Genomic DNA, 12,221 nt, shown 5'->3' with positions numbered 1-12,221 from the left:
CACAGTCTTAATCCCCATTTTATAGGCAAGGTAACTGAGGCACAGAGAAGTTATGCGACCTTCCTGAGGTAGATGAATGGCAGAGTTGGGATGGGAACCCAGGTTCTCTGACTCCCAAGCCCGAGCTCTTTCCACTAGGCCACGCTACTTCTCCATGGTTTGTGCTGTTGTTGAGGTCTTATGCTGTGGAGTTGTCTTCGACCCATAGCGACACCACGGACACGTCTCTCCCAGGACGTCCCATCTCCATCTGCAATCATTCCAGTGGTGTATCCATAGACTCTTTCGGTAAAAAAGCGGAGGTTTACCATTGTCTCCTTCCACGCAGTAAACTTGAGTCTCCGCCTTCGACTCTCTCCCTTGCTGCTGCTGCCCAACACAAAGGAGTTTTGACTTGGAGTAGATTGCCTTCCACTCGCTAGCCACTGCCCAAGCTAGGAATAGAATGGATATGCCTCTTTTTGACTCCCCCTCCCATAGTCGAGACTGGTGGCGTACTGGAAACTCTCCAGGTGCGACCCTGAGAGGCGTTGAGGTCTTAGAGACAGTTGCCACAGACTCTGTCTGTTCTTTCTGCGGTTGTATGGGAGTGTGGATAACTCAGGTAAACCATCACCACTGTTGTAAAGCCAACTCAAGCATAAGTCCTGTGGGCTGTAGGATCTGCCTTTTTCCTTCAAACCATTGAGACTTGAGCATCTTCATTGTCACCATCATCATCAGTGGTATTTATTGAAGGCTTACTGTGAGCTGAGCACCATACCAAGCAAAATACACTCCCAAGTGCCTAAAGACTTTCTAGAAAAGGTGCACTGCCGTACTTGGCTTTCCCGGACAAAGTATGCAAGAAATTCTCTCAGACCCTCCCACCCATAGGACCCTATATACTGTGAGCTCATCGTGGGCAGGAAACGTGTGTATTTATATTGTACTCTCCCAAAGCATTTAGTACAGTGCACATGGTAGGCGCTCAATAAATATGATTGCTTGATAGGTGTAGTCTCACTGACCTCAGTGCCATCTTTGCATTGAAGGATAATTGTTTTTCTAGTTTTTACCTGAAGCTTAAATTCCCATGGGTAATGCACTTCCAAGTTTTTGATTTTTTTTCTGACTTCTAAAATAATGTTTATATTTTAAAATGGAATTTTTTTTAAAAAATCAGTGTTTAGCTCTAGGTTAAAGTGCGCTTGAGTGCAACTAAATGACCTTCCATTTGAAACGTTTACCAGAATAAATCCGGTAAATAATGTCAAATTATCTTCAGGGAAATGCTTGCCTTGAGGGCTTTTTCTCTTGCTTTTAGCCAAGGCCAAAGCTGAGACTCTTCAGAGCTAAAGTTCTAATAGCACATCCAGAATCTTAAGTGCTGTGTCCGAATCGGTGACATTCTCTAACAGCTTGTTTCATGGACGCTTATGACATCACAGTAAATTCGTACTAATAGTCTTTGAACTTCTCTTTCTGTCCTTTTCTTCCGGGCCATATTTTGCTGCCTTTAGCGCTTCAGCATGGAAGGGATCTCAAATGTCATTCAGAATGGCTTCCGCCACACGTTTGGAAACTCAGGTGGAGAGAAACAGGTGCTTGGCTATCTTTATTTTCCCTCATTTTCTGCTTGTGCAACTTTGGGTAAATTGAGAGCCTGAATGCTAGCAGTCTTAGTATATATGAGCATTAGCCCTTTAAGTAGGAGAAAGTGCAGGAGGGCTATGATAATACTATAGTAGTGGAGATAATACTACTTTGGTGTAATACAGTTTTCAGATTGGCAGATGACTTCTTCCGTGCTTGATTCAGCATTCCCTTTCTTCTCCCAAAAGGAATGAAAACTTCCCAGATTCCATGGGTAGAAACTCATTACAAAACAACATTTTTAAGAGTTGTTGTTTAATTGTAAAGGACTAAATTTTATATTGAAGAATAGAGCATTCCTGGTACATTTTCTTACTCAGTTTGTTCCACTGGGTTTCATAGAGGAAAAAAAAACCTCCTTTAAAAATTCCTTTATCCTTAATTTTTTCCACTATATTCAGTGAGGGCCTTAAGATTTAACGGAAAGACACCTGGTTGATTTCAATTTTTTTTTCTAGGTAATTTTCAACCAACTCTCAGTTTTCTGTTTAAAGGGAAAAGCATGTATTATCCCAAACCAAAAATATGAAATGAATATACAAGTGATTTTCTTTTACAGTATGTTGAGTTAATAACAATAAGTGATCATGTTACTATAACAACTTTTGAATTCAGAAATCAATTTCTTTTCTGGAATAAGGAAAAAGAGTAAACATTTCATGCAGTTCACATAGAAGAGAAAGCTGTGTGTACTAGTTCGTTTGTTAGTTTTATCTTGTAAGCAAGTTTTGATAGGGATGATCTAAAACCATAACTAGAACCTGTAACCATGACTACAGTATGACTGGAAGCTTTCATGAATTAGAAAAACCTCCAAAAGGATATAGGAAATAAGGTAGTTTTATTTGAAAGAGGATTGCACAATCTTTACCTAGAATTGAATAATTTAAAATGGCACTTACAAAGACTTTGCAAGTAGAATTAATCAATTGATGGTATTTAGTGAGCCCTTACTTTGTGCAGGGCTCTGTACTAAGTGCTTGGGTAAGTACAATCCAATCGAGTTGGTAGATTCATTCAATCGTATTTATTGAGCGCTTGCTGTGTGCAGAGCACTGTACTAAACGCTTGGAAAGTACAATTCGGCAACATATAGAGACAGTCCCTACCCAACAACAGGCTCAAAGTCTAGAAGGGGGAGCCAGGCAGCAAAACAGAACAAGATGTGACTCTGACCCAAAAGGGAGATTACACTGTAGATAAGAAGTAAAAAGAAAACTTTATTTCTGGCACAGAAAGCAATAAACGTAATGACCTCTGTTTGGATAGGTTAAATAGAATAGTTTATGGTACAGTTTAGATTAATGTTAACTGGCAGAAAATTTGAGAAAACTGTTCATTCAGCCTTCAATGGCTCAGTGAAGAAGCAGAGAAGGTCTTGCGTAGCAGTACGTCAATACAAATCATTTACGGAATTGCCCAACTTGTTGAGAGTTCCCAGTTTGAAACCCTGGTGAGCTAACTGGTCAAGAAATGTCTTCCTCCCTGCGATCACAGATCTTGTCTCTTCCAGTCAGATTGAAGACCGGATTAAGGAGAGGGTTTTGTCTTTGGTAGGCAATCATTGCTTAGGACAGAGTCCCCAGTGTAGGCTGCAGCACTCAATACTAACTTTGGTAACGGGGAAATGGGTAAATCAATTCAGTGGTTTAAGCCCAAAGCTTTTGCTAGAGTTGCTACCAATCACGATGATAATAATGAGTGATATCTGTTAAGTGTGTGCTTACTCTGTGCCAGAGTGCAAGGGTAGATAAATTAATCAAGTTGGACACAGTCCCTATTGCAAATGGGCCTCGCAGTCTAAGTAGGATTAATCAATCAATGGTATTTAAGTGCTTACTAAGCGCTTGGGGAAGAACAGTACAACAGAGTCAGTAGTTGTGTTCCCTGCCCACAATAAACTTACAGTCAAGTCATTGAAATCCCATTTTACAGATGAAGAAACTGAGGCTCAGGGAAGTTGTGACTTGCCCCAAGTCACATAGGCAGAGGTGTAGCCGGGTCTAGAATCCAGGTCCTCTGACTCCCAGGGCCCTGTTCTTACCGCTAGGCTAAGCTGTTAGGATTAATTTGGGATTTTCCAATCTTTTGGACTAGACAAAAAGACAGGTAGTAACAAAGGAGAGGAGGAAGAGAGTGAAAGGATTGAAGAATTCATAGTCCAGAGTACCAATCCCTGAATAATCAGCAGCAGGAAGATGTTCAATTACTTGTGACGGATCTACTTAAAACCCTCTGGATGGAGCTTTTCAAGACTTACTTTAAATAGGATCATAATACAATTATCTAGTGTAAGAACCCTAGGATTATGAAGTTAACATATACTTATTTTTACTTACCTGAGTGTGGCAGTTGTAAAAAAAAAAATCTGATTTTGAGTCAGAGTTTTTATGACTCCTTGGGCCTCTTGAGAGCAATCTAATTCCAGGTTGAGGAGGGGTGTTTGCTTTTCCAGTGACAAACCAGCATACGGAGAGCACCAGAAAGGCAGAATTGGGTAGCTGCCGTTTATAACTGAAAAAATCAGGTGAGGAGAGGTGGAGGCCGACAGGCAGGAGTAAAATGTAGAAAATCAAGGTGGCTGAACTCCTTGTGGGCAGGAAATGGGTCTACCAACTCTGTTATGTTGTACTCTCCCAAGCACTCAGTACAGTGCTCTGCATACATTAAGCCCTCAATCAGTATGATTGATTGGTTGATGTGGACACCAACATCAGTATCAGGAGGTACCCATTGAAGCTTAAATGTGGTTGGTTGAAACAAAATTAATATTTATTCATAAACTATTTGGTTAAAAGTATGGAATTGATTATCCCAGGAAGTTGTAGTTGGCAAAAATAACAAATCCAAAAGGAGTTGAAAAATTGGTAGTTAATAATTGAGGTATTTATTAAGCACTTACTCTGTACCAATTACTGTGATAGAATGATATAAACAGATTGGACCCAATCCCTGGCCCACACTGGGCTCACAATCTAAGGGGGAGGGAGAACAGGTGTTTAACCCCCATTTTTATGGATTAGGACACTGAGGCACAGATAAATTAGGCAGTTTATCCAAGGTCAAACGGCAAGCAAGTTGCAGAGCTGGAATTAGAACCCAGGTCCCTTGACTCTTCGGTCCTTGCCCTTTCCAATGTGCCAGTTACTAGAAAGAAAATTAGGTTTGTAGAGTGATGTTTAAGCGCACCCATTGTGACTGGGATAGCCAGCCAATCCAGTGGTTTTAGCGAACAAGTGGTTCTCACAGCCACACCTGAACATCATGATAAAACCTGAACACAAGTAGTCATGTCTGTGAATTGGAAGAACGGCTAAGTACATATATGGAGAGAAATCTAAAGGATATTTTTGGTGTAACCATTAGGATGGATGGGAAGCAAGCCGTTTCACTGTTGGCAACGGAGAACTGGTTGCATGAAACATTGGTTAACCCAGTAATGATGTGGCTTTTGTTTTCTTGTTCAAATCACCCCGTTGACAGAACACATTGCAGCAACCGTCAGTCTGATGTAGTCATGTAGTTTGTGGGTAGCCACAGGCCACCCAGGAAGCAAGGAGGCTCTAATCCCTTAGCAAACTAGCGTTGCTTTCCATCGAGGCTGTAAACTCTCAGAATTAGCAGGGAATGTCTTTTGTATCGTCCTCTCCCAAGTGCTTAGTATAGTGCTCTGCACACGATTGATCGACCGATTGGCGCATCCTAATATCTTCTGGGTCTTCTCTTCTTAATTGTGACGAGAGATGCTGGTTCCCAAGCCTCTTTTCATCTGCTTGTTGTGAGTCATTTCACATCATCGGAGTTGGTTACAGAATCTGTGAACTTTTTCCCACTGGTCAGGTGCGCCCATGTGGAAATGAGCCGAGATGGGGATTATTAAACAACTTTATCCCTGAGGATTAACTAGGGCCAGCCCGGAGAGGAGACTACCAGCGCTTAGTACAGTGCTCTGCACACAGTAAGCGCTCAATAAATACGATTGAATGAATGAATTTAAAATAGTCCGAAGATTCGGGACGGGATAGAGCACTTTAAGAAGGTTAACATATACCTTCTAAACGGTACTGGGACTTTAGGCTTCAGACCAAATTAAAGGTAAACAGAGTTGGTGCTCTATCCAGACTTTTATATGCTTATCAATCAATAGTATTTACTGAGCGCTTCCTGTGTGCAAAGCACTGTATTAAGCACTTGGGAAAGTACAGCACAGAATTAGCAGCCTATAAGGAGTTTACAGTTTACAGTCCTTCTAGACTCTAATCTCGTTGTGGTCAGGGAATGTGTCTAGTGTTGCACTGTAGTCTCCCAAGTGCTTAGTACAGTGCTGTGCACACAGTAAGTGCTCAATAAATACAATTGTCTGGGCCCATTTCGAAACCCAGATTTGACGCTTGGGACAGTTCTGTCACCGTATCTCACGGACTGTGTTCAATCGAGAGGCAAGACAGGATAGTGAACAAAAAAAGACTGGAAGAAAGTCAGTTTGCTAGTATTGAAGCTATACATACCTCAACACGGGTGTCACTGGGAATGGATTATGAGAGTAAATAACTGTGGTTTCCTTAAATAGCTGCATTTTATTGAACTCAAGTGTGGCAGCTGAAAATAGCAGGGACTTGAGCTTTACTCCCAGCTCTGGGACCTTGGGCAAATCACATGACTTCTCTGTGCCTCAGTTACCTCATCTGTAAAATGGAGATTAAGACTGTTAGCCCTATATAGGTCAGGGATTGGGTCCAATCTGATTATCTTGTATCAACCCACAGCACTTAGTACAGTGCCTGGCACATAGTAAGTGGATGACAAAAAAAAAAAAGGGAAAATTTTCCAAGGATGTAATCAAGAGCAACTTCAGACAGCCCAGCATCACAAGTGAAAGCTGGGAGACAACTCCAGCAATAGACCAGTTTGGTACTCTGTAGTCAAGAAAGGAGTCATTCCTTTGGAGTCACAAAGGATTTAACAGAAAGATGAAAGTGAAAACAGCACCAGATGCTGTTGAAAAGAAAAAAAAAGGCAGACATCCAAGGGCAACATTTGTGGGAGCCTGACGTGGGTGGGCTCGTTGTCCCATTTTGACCTCTTCTGTCTTTCACACACTGGTAAAATTTACCATAAGTGGCAACATCTTGGAATGCCAAGGACAGCCATTTAAAAGGGAACTCTATTTTAGAGTTTGGTTAATAAGGAAGGACTATCATTTAATAAGTGAAATAGTTTTCCATTCATTTCTGTGTAGTCTTTTTTATCCATTTTGATTTATTACCCATTTTCCCTCTCATGTTTTCAATGTTTTTCATTCTTTCTAGAATAATTTTTAATAAGTAATCTAGCGCTTTTAGGGTAATGAAGGCACCAAGTTGGGAGTAAGAGTTGGTATGTTTTTTGAATCTATTACAAAATTGAACATTCTCCCCAACATCAAAAAACTCAGATTACTAGACATTCTTCTGTTATTTAGTCTGTATTGATACAGCAGTACATTAAAAGCAATATTTGAGCAAACATTCCTCTTCACCAACAGTTACTGTCGGGCAAAGCCTGAATTTGTTCAAACAGCAAACTAGTGTTAGGCCTGTGTTTGTGCATTTTTCAATAACTGAATCTAAAAATACTTTCCCTGCAAAGCATTAGAGAGTTTGTTGAAGAAGGTAAAGGGGAAGTAGAATGAGTAATTGCAGAGGTAAAAATAATTTTTTGTGCCTACCCATTAATTGCCACTGTTATGCATGTCATGTAAGGGAAAAAAAACTTGACTTTTGGCAGATGATTGTAATTTTTAACATAGTAATTGCAGATAAAATGAATACTATCACCTTTCATTTTATAGTATTTGACGACAGTCATACCTTATGAAAAGAAAAATGGACCCCCATCTGTTGAAGATCTCCAAATATTAACAAAAAGTGAGTGAAGGAAATTTTAACTGTCCACCGAATCTTTCCTGGTTTCTGTAGCCTTTAAGTTCCTCTCTAGGTATATGGTTTTTTGTGTCCCTTGTAGATTCCTAGTTCTGATAATCAATTGTTTTATGGTTTTGTTTTTATTAAGCCTTCTTTTCCCTGGCTCGCTCTCCCGTCTATGTTGCCAATTTACTTGGATCTGTGACCTTTGGACATTTCATATTCTCCCCATCCCCACTCCCACAGCACTTACATACATATCTTTAAATTATATATTATAAATTAATTATTTATGTTAATGCCCCCCCCCCCAGCCTGTAAAGTCATTATGAACAGGGAATGTGATCGCTAATTCTGTTGTGCTCTCTCAAGCGCTTAGTGTAGTGCTCTGCACATTGTCAGCACTCAGTAAATACCATTGATTGATTGATTGAGATCATGACTAGACAGCTCATCAAACACACCACCAGCTGGGTAGCAGGCTTATTTGCCAAATTAGAAAAACGTATATACCTTTTAATGTATACACCTATGTGCTTTTTAAAGTAATGTTCACACCAGCAAGACTTGAAAAACTGATTGTGAATTTATTGAGGGCTTCTCAAGGCTCTGCCATGGATTGGATTTCATTCAAGCAGCATTTAATTTGAGTAGCTAGTCTGGGCCTCAGTGGAACTGAATACCAAGGACTCTTAATAAATGTCATTCCTCTAGACTCTTACAGCAAAAAAGAGGGGTGGGGGAAAGAGAAGGATATGCTTAAATTTAATTAGAGTGTTAAAGAATGTAAATCAACAAATGGGTATTTACTGAGCACTTACTATGTGAAGAACACTGTACTAAGCACTTGGTGTAAAGACTTGTTTTTCCTCAGCAGTGACTGGAAGGGAAAATACCTCAGATTTACCTGATGCAAGTTTTAGATACCCATAACCCAGGTTAGAACTAGTCTTACTATCAACAGCCGTGTTACAGAGGATGAAGTAACGTTAATGCTATTAACAGGAATGCATGTGACCAGAGGAGTTGTGTAAGTGCTAGGTAGATAGAAACAAAATCAGAGAACACTTGTGGGCAGGTACCAGCATTGATGGATTTCAGATGCTACCCTGGCATCTGAAAAAGGGTACACATGCTGAATCAGGAACAAATTGTCGGGGGCAAGGATATTTCACAGTCCTTTTTTGTGTTTTATTCTAATCAATTTCTCAGATTTAATGCCTTGGAAAAATTAAAAGTGAGGGTAGTTGAGATGACTTTTAGCAGCCTAATTTAACAAACCAGGACTTTGCTAAGGCTTCCTATTTGAAGAAAGTAGGAATTCACTAATAAATATTATATAATTATAAATACCAAAACCAAGGAGATTTTCAGCACTGTAGGCTCCTCCCCGGCCTGTGTTCATTTTTTAAAAGGTAGCAAAATCTAGTTTCAGGTTATTTTAGTAATTTCAGGTTATTTTAGTAATATTTTAGTAATATTTTAGTAATAAATATACATATTTATTACTCTATTTATTTATTTATTTTACTTATACATTTCTATCCTATTTATTTTATTTTGTTGGTATGTTTGGTTCTGTTCTCTGTCTCCCCCTTTTAGACTGTGAGCCCACTGTTGGGTAGGGACTGTCTCTATGTGTTGCCAATTTGTACTTCTCAAGCGCTTAGTACAGTGCTCTGCACATAGTAAGCGCTCAATAAATACGATTGATTCATTGATTGATTGATTTTACATACTAAGATGTAAAATTATGTCAAATATTATTTTAGAATCATTGACTCTTTTGTGTTGGTGCCTTTTTCAATCTCTGTCTCCCTGGCAGATGTATCTTAATTAATGAATCCAGTTAAATGAATTATGGTTTTCCTTTTCTTCCTTTTTCTGCCCCTTTACAGTTCTTCATGCTATGAAGGAAGATAGCGAGAGAGTCCCAAGCTTGTTAACGGACTACATTCTAAAGGGTGAGTATGTACAGCTTGGGCATCTGCCCATCAATCAATCAATCAATCGTATTTGTTGAGCGCTTACTGTGTGCAGAGCACTGTACTAAGCACTTGGGAAGTACAGGTTGGCAACATATAGAGACAGTCCCTACCCAACAGTGGGCTCACAGTCTAAAAGTCTAAGCTCTGGGGTAGATCCAAGCTAATCAGGTTGCCCATCAGGTTTGTCTTTGTGAAGGTGTAACCTATGACAGCTCTTCAACCAAATTTTAGTAGACAAACACATTACTGTAATTTTTATGACAATTTCTTTTTAATAAACTTTAGTCAAGTTCTTAGTCGCCTCCAGCCTGATTTTTCTGTATTGTTGTTCATTTAGGCATTGGCCCTGTGCTAAGTTGGGTGACTGAATAGTAGATATTCAGGGCGCCAACAAAGGGAAAAGGATAAGACACATGTGAAACAGGTGGAAGAAAACTGGGCAGAATTCAGTTTAGGGAGAAAGAGGTGCAAGCGAGTCGGGGAGGTGGTGTTGATAATTGATCTTCTCTAGATCCATTTTCCACCTGCCAAGGAATTTGAAGGGTAATGCCTTTCACTTCCTGGCTAGGGTTCTGATCCAATTGATCAGGAACAGACTTAACACTCTTCTTTACCTCTGATACCCATGTTGTTCATGAATGGAGGAAACTATTATTTTTTTATGGAATTTGTTGTATTTACTATGTGCCGGGCATTGTATTAAGCTCTGGGGTAGATACAAGCTAATCAGGTTAGACACAGTCCATGTCCCACCTGGGGTTCACAGCCTTAATCCCCATTTTACAGATGAGGTAACTGAGGCACAGAAAAGGGGAGTGACTTGCCCAGTGTCACCCAGCACACAAATGGCAGAGCGGGGATTAGAACCCGGGTCCTTCTGACTCCCAATGCCTGTGTTTTATCCACAAGGCCACACTGCTTATCACGCTGCTTGTTGTTCTCTTAAGTAATCCCTGGAATGAAAGAGAGGAAAAAACCCCTCCCGTCCGCGAAAGAAAATTATTGGAAACTCAGAAGATAATCAATGAAAAGAATAGATATGATATTCGAGGGGAGGAGTGGAAAGATTAGAAGACGTAAATAGAGGTAAAATTAGGTAAAGATAATCCCTCTAAGGCAAGGGATCTATTAGCTCATCATGGACAGGGAAGGTGTCTTCCAACTCAGTTGTATTGTACTTTCCCAAGCGCGTAGTACAGTGCTCTGCACATAGTAAGAACTCAATAAATGCCATTGATTGATTCTTTTCGTGCAGTCTTGCATAAAGGAAGACCCACCGTGGTACTCATCTGTGGTAAAAGCAAGTGTGCCCGCACAAAAATAATTTATTGATAACACAGCATGTGTAACCCAGATAGGCTTTATGTGTCAGAAGATCGTTCCCTTATTCCCTAATTGCATTCTCGCCGAGGCATTATGGCGGAATTGGGTGTACTAAGAGCATTTTTGGTGCCATGAGAAGGGCAGAAGCTGAATAGAAAATGATCTGATCATTTTAAAGATAGCAGTTATTGCAGATCTTGTTAAGCCAAAAGAATTTCAGGAAACCACCAAAATCCTTCACTAGTAAATAACAGGAATGCCTCAGGTTCACTGTTAACATCGTTGTCTTCCCCGGCTCCTCTCTCCTCCCCATTTCTGTTGCTAACTGAACAAACAGGCATTTTTTCCCTTTGGAGGGCCCACTGTAATTTTTCTTTCCCGTACCATAACCTGGAGGAGGAGGTACCTTACAGAAAGTAGCCTTCAAGCATTTCTGGGACTCAGGTAGAGCCCAAATCAACTAATGGTATTTATTGAACACTTATCGTAGGCAGAGCACTGTATTAAGCACTTGGGAGCATACAGTACAATCAGTCAGTGGTATTTTTAAGCACTTATTGTGTGCAGAACACTCTTTTAAGCACATGGGAGAGTACAGTTCAAGGAATAGGTGGACATGATCCCTGCCCACAAGGAGTTTACAGTCTAGTGAAGCAAGAGTGAAATATCTCTTGCAAAAGAGATTCATGTAATTCTAAATCTTTTTATTGAGCATCAGTGGATCTTTATTTCTGTGGAAAAGCAAAGGACTGCACATGAATATTGTAGTTCTGTGAAACTTATTTTTCTGTTGATCCTTTTTTTCTAATTTTTGATCTTTTATTTTCTAAACCTTGTTTGCTTTCATGTTGTGCTAGCATTGGTATGAAAGCTGGATTGTTCCGAGGTTTGTGTCTCCTAGATGGGGATACAGGAATGAGAAAATGATAAAGAACATGTCTTAATTTTCAACGCTAGTAGCCCCTCAGGGCACTGCCTTGAAGGCAGGCAAGGGAATGAGCTTCTGAGATGTTCTGCAAGGATTTTTAACATCTGCCTACCGGGCAGAATTTGATTTAAAGCAACAATCTTGTGGGGGAGAGGAGTGATTTCTGCAGTTCCTCTTTCTAGAAAACATGTACCGTAATTTGGCATCCGCACCGCATACCGCAGGGAAACCATCGAACCCATCCAATTGTAATCCTTACATATGTTGCTGGCTAATTCCTAAAACCTGCACCCTATTGATTTGACATCTGCTTATGACATGGTCTTGGCTTTGTGTGTGAGGACTGGTGGAAAAGATATCTGGATTCAGACCACTGGGGTGGTTGGGAAATAACTCGTATAGGGTTAATAGGTGAGGTGGAGGCAGGCTTCAATTGGCCTGCAG

At 40.2% G+C, this 12,221-nt stretch overlaps 1 protein-coding gene across 3 annotated transcripts in view; it reads left to right on the top strand.

Annotated features, from left to right (window-relative positions):
* Positions 1-12,221, top strand: part of FEZ2 (fasciculation and elongation protein zeta 2) — a 39,803-nt gene that overhangs the window by 25,466 nt on the left and 2,116 nt on the right. The window contains exons 6-9 of one of the 3 annotated variants that reach the window (XM_038772592.1): positions 1,503-1,583; positions 7,466-7,541; positions 9,437-9,502; positions 11,707-11,735. In XM_038772592.1, coding sequence (XP_038628520.1) covers positions 1,503-1,583; positions 7,466-7,541; positions 9,437-9,502; positions 11,707-11,717 — 234 coding nt within the window. In that variant the 3' untranslated portion in view covers positions 11,718-11,735. The remainder of the gene's footprint in view (positions 1-1,502; positions 1,584-7,465; positions 7,542-9,436; positions 9,503-11,706; positions 11,736-12,221) is intronic. The other 2 variants (XM_038772591.1, XM_038772593.1) reach the window with 2 other exon arrangements.

The sequence above is a fragment of the Tachyglossus aculeatus genome, chromosome X1, assembly GCF_015852505.1.
Source record: "Tachyglossus aculeatus isolate mTacAcu1 chromosome X1, mTacAcu1.pri, whole genome shotgun sequence".
Lineage (NCBI taxonomy): Eukaryota > Metazoa > Chordata > Mammalia > Monotremata > Tachyglossidae > Tachyglossus > Tachyglossus aculeatus.
Note: the sequence above shows the minus strand (reverse complement) of the source record. Positions and strands in the feature narration are given on the sequence as shown.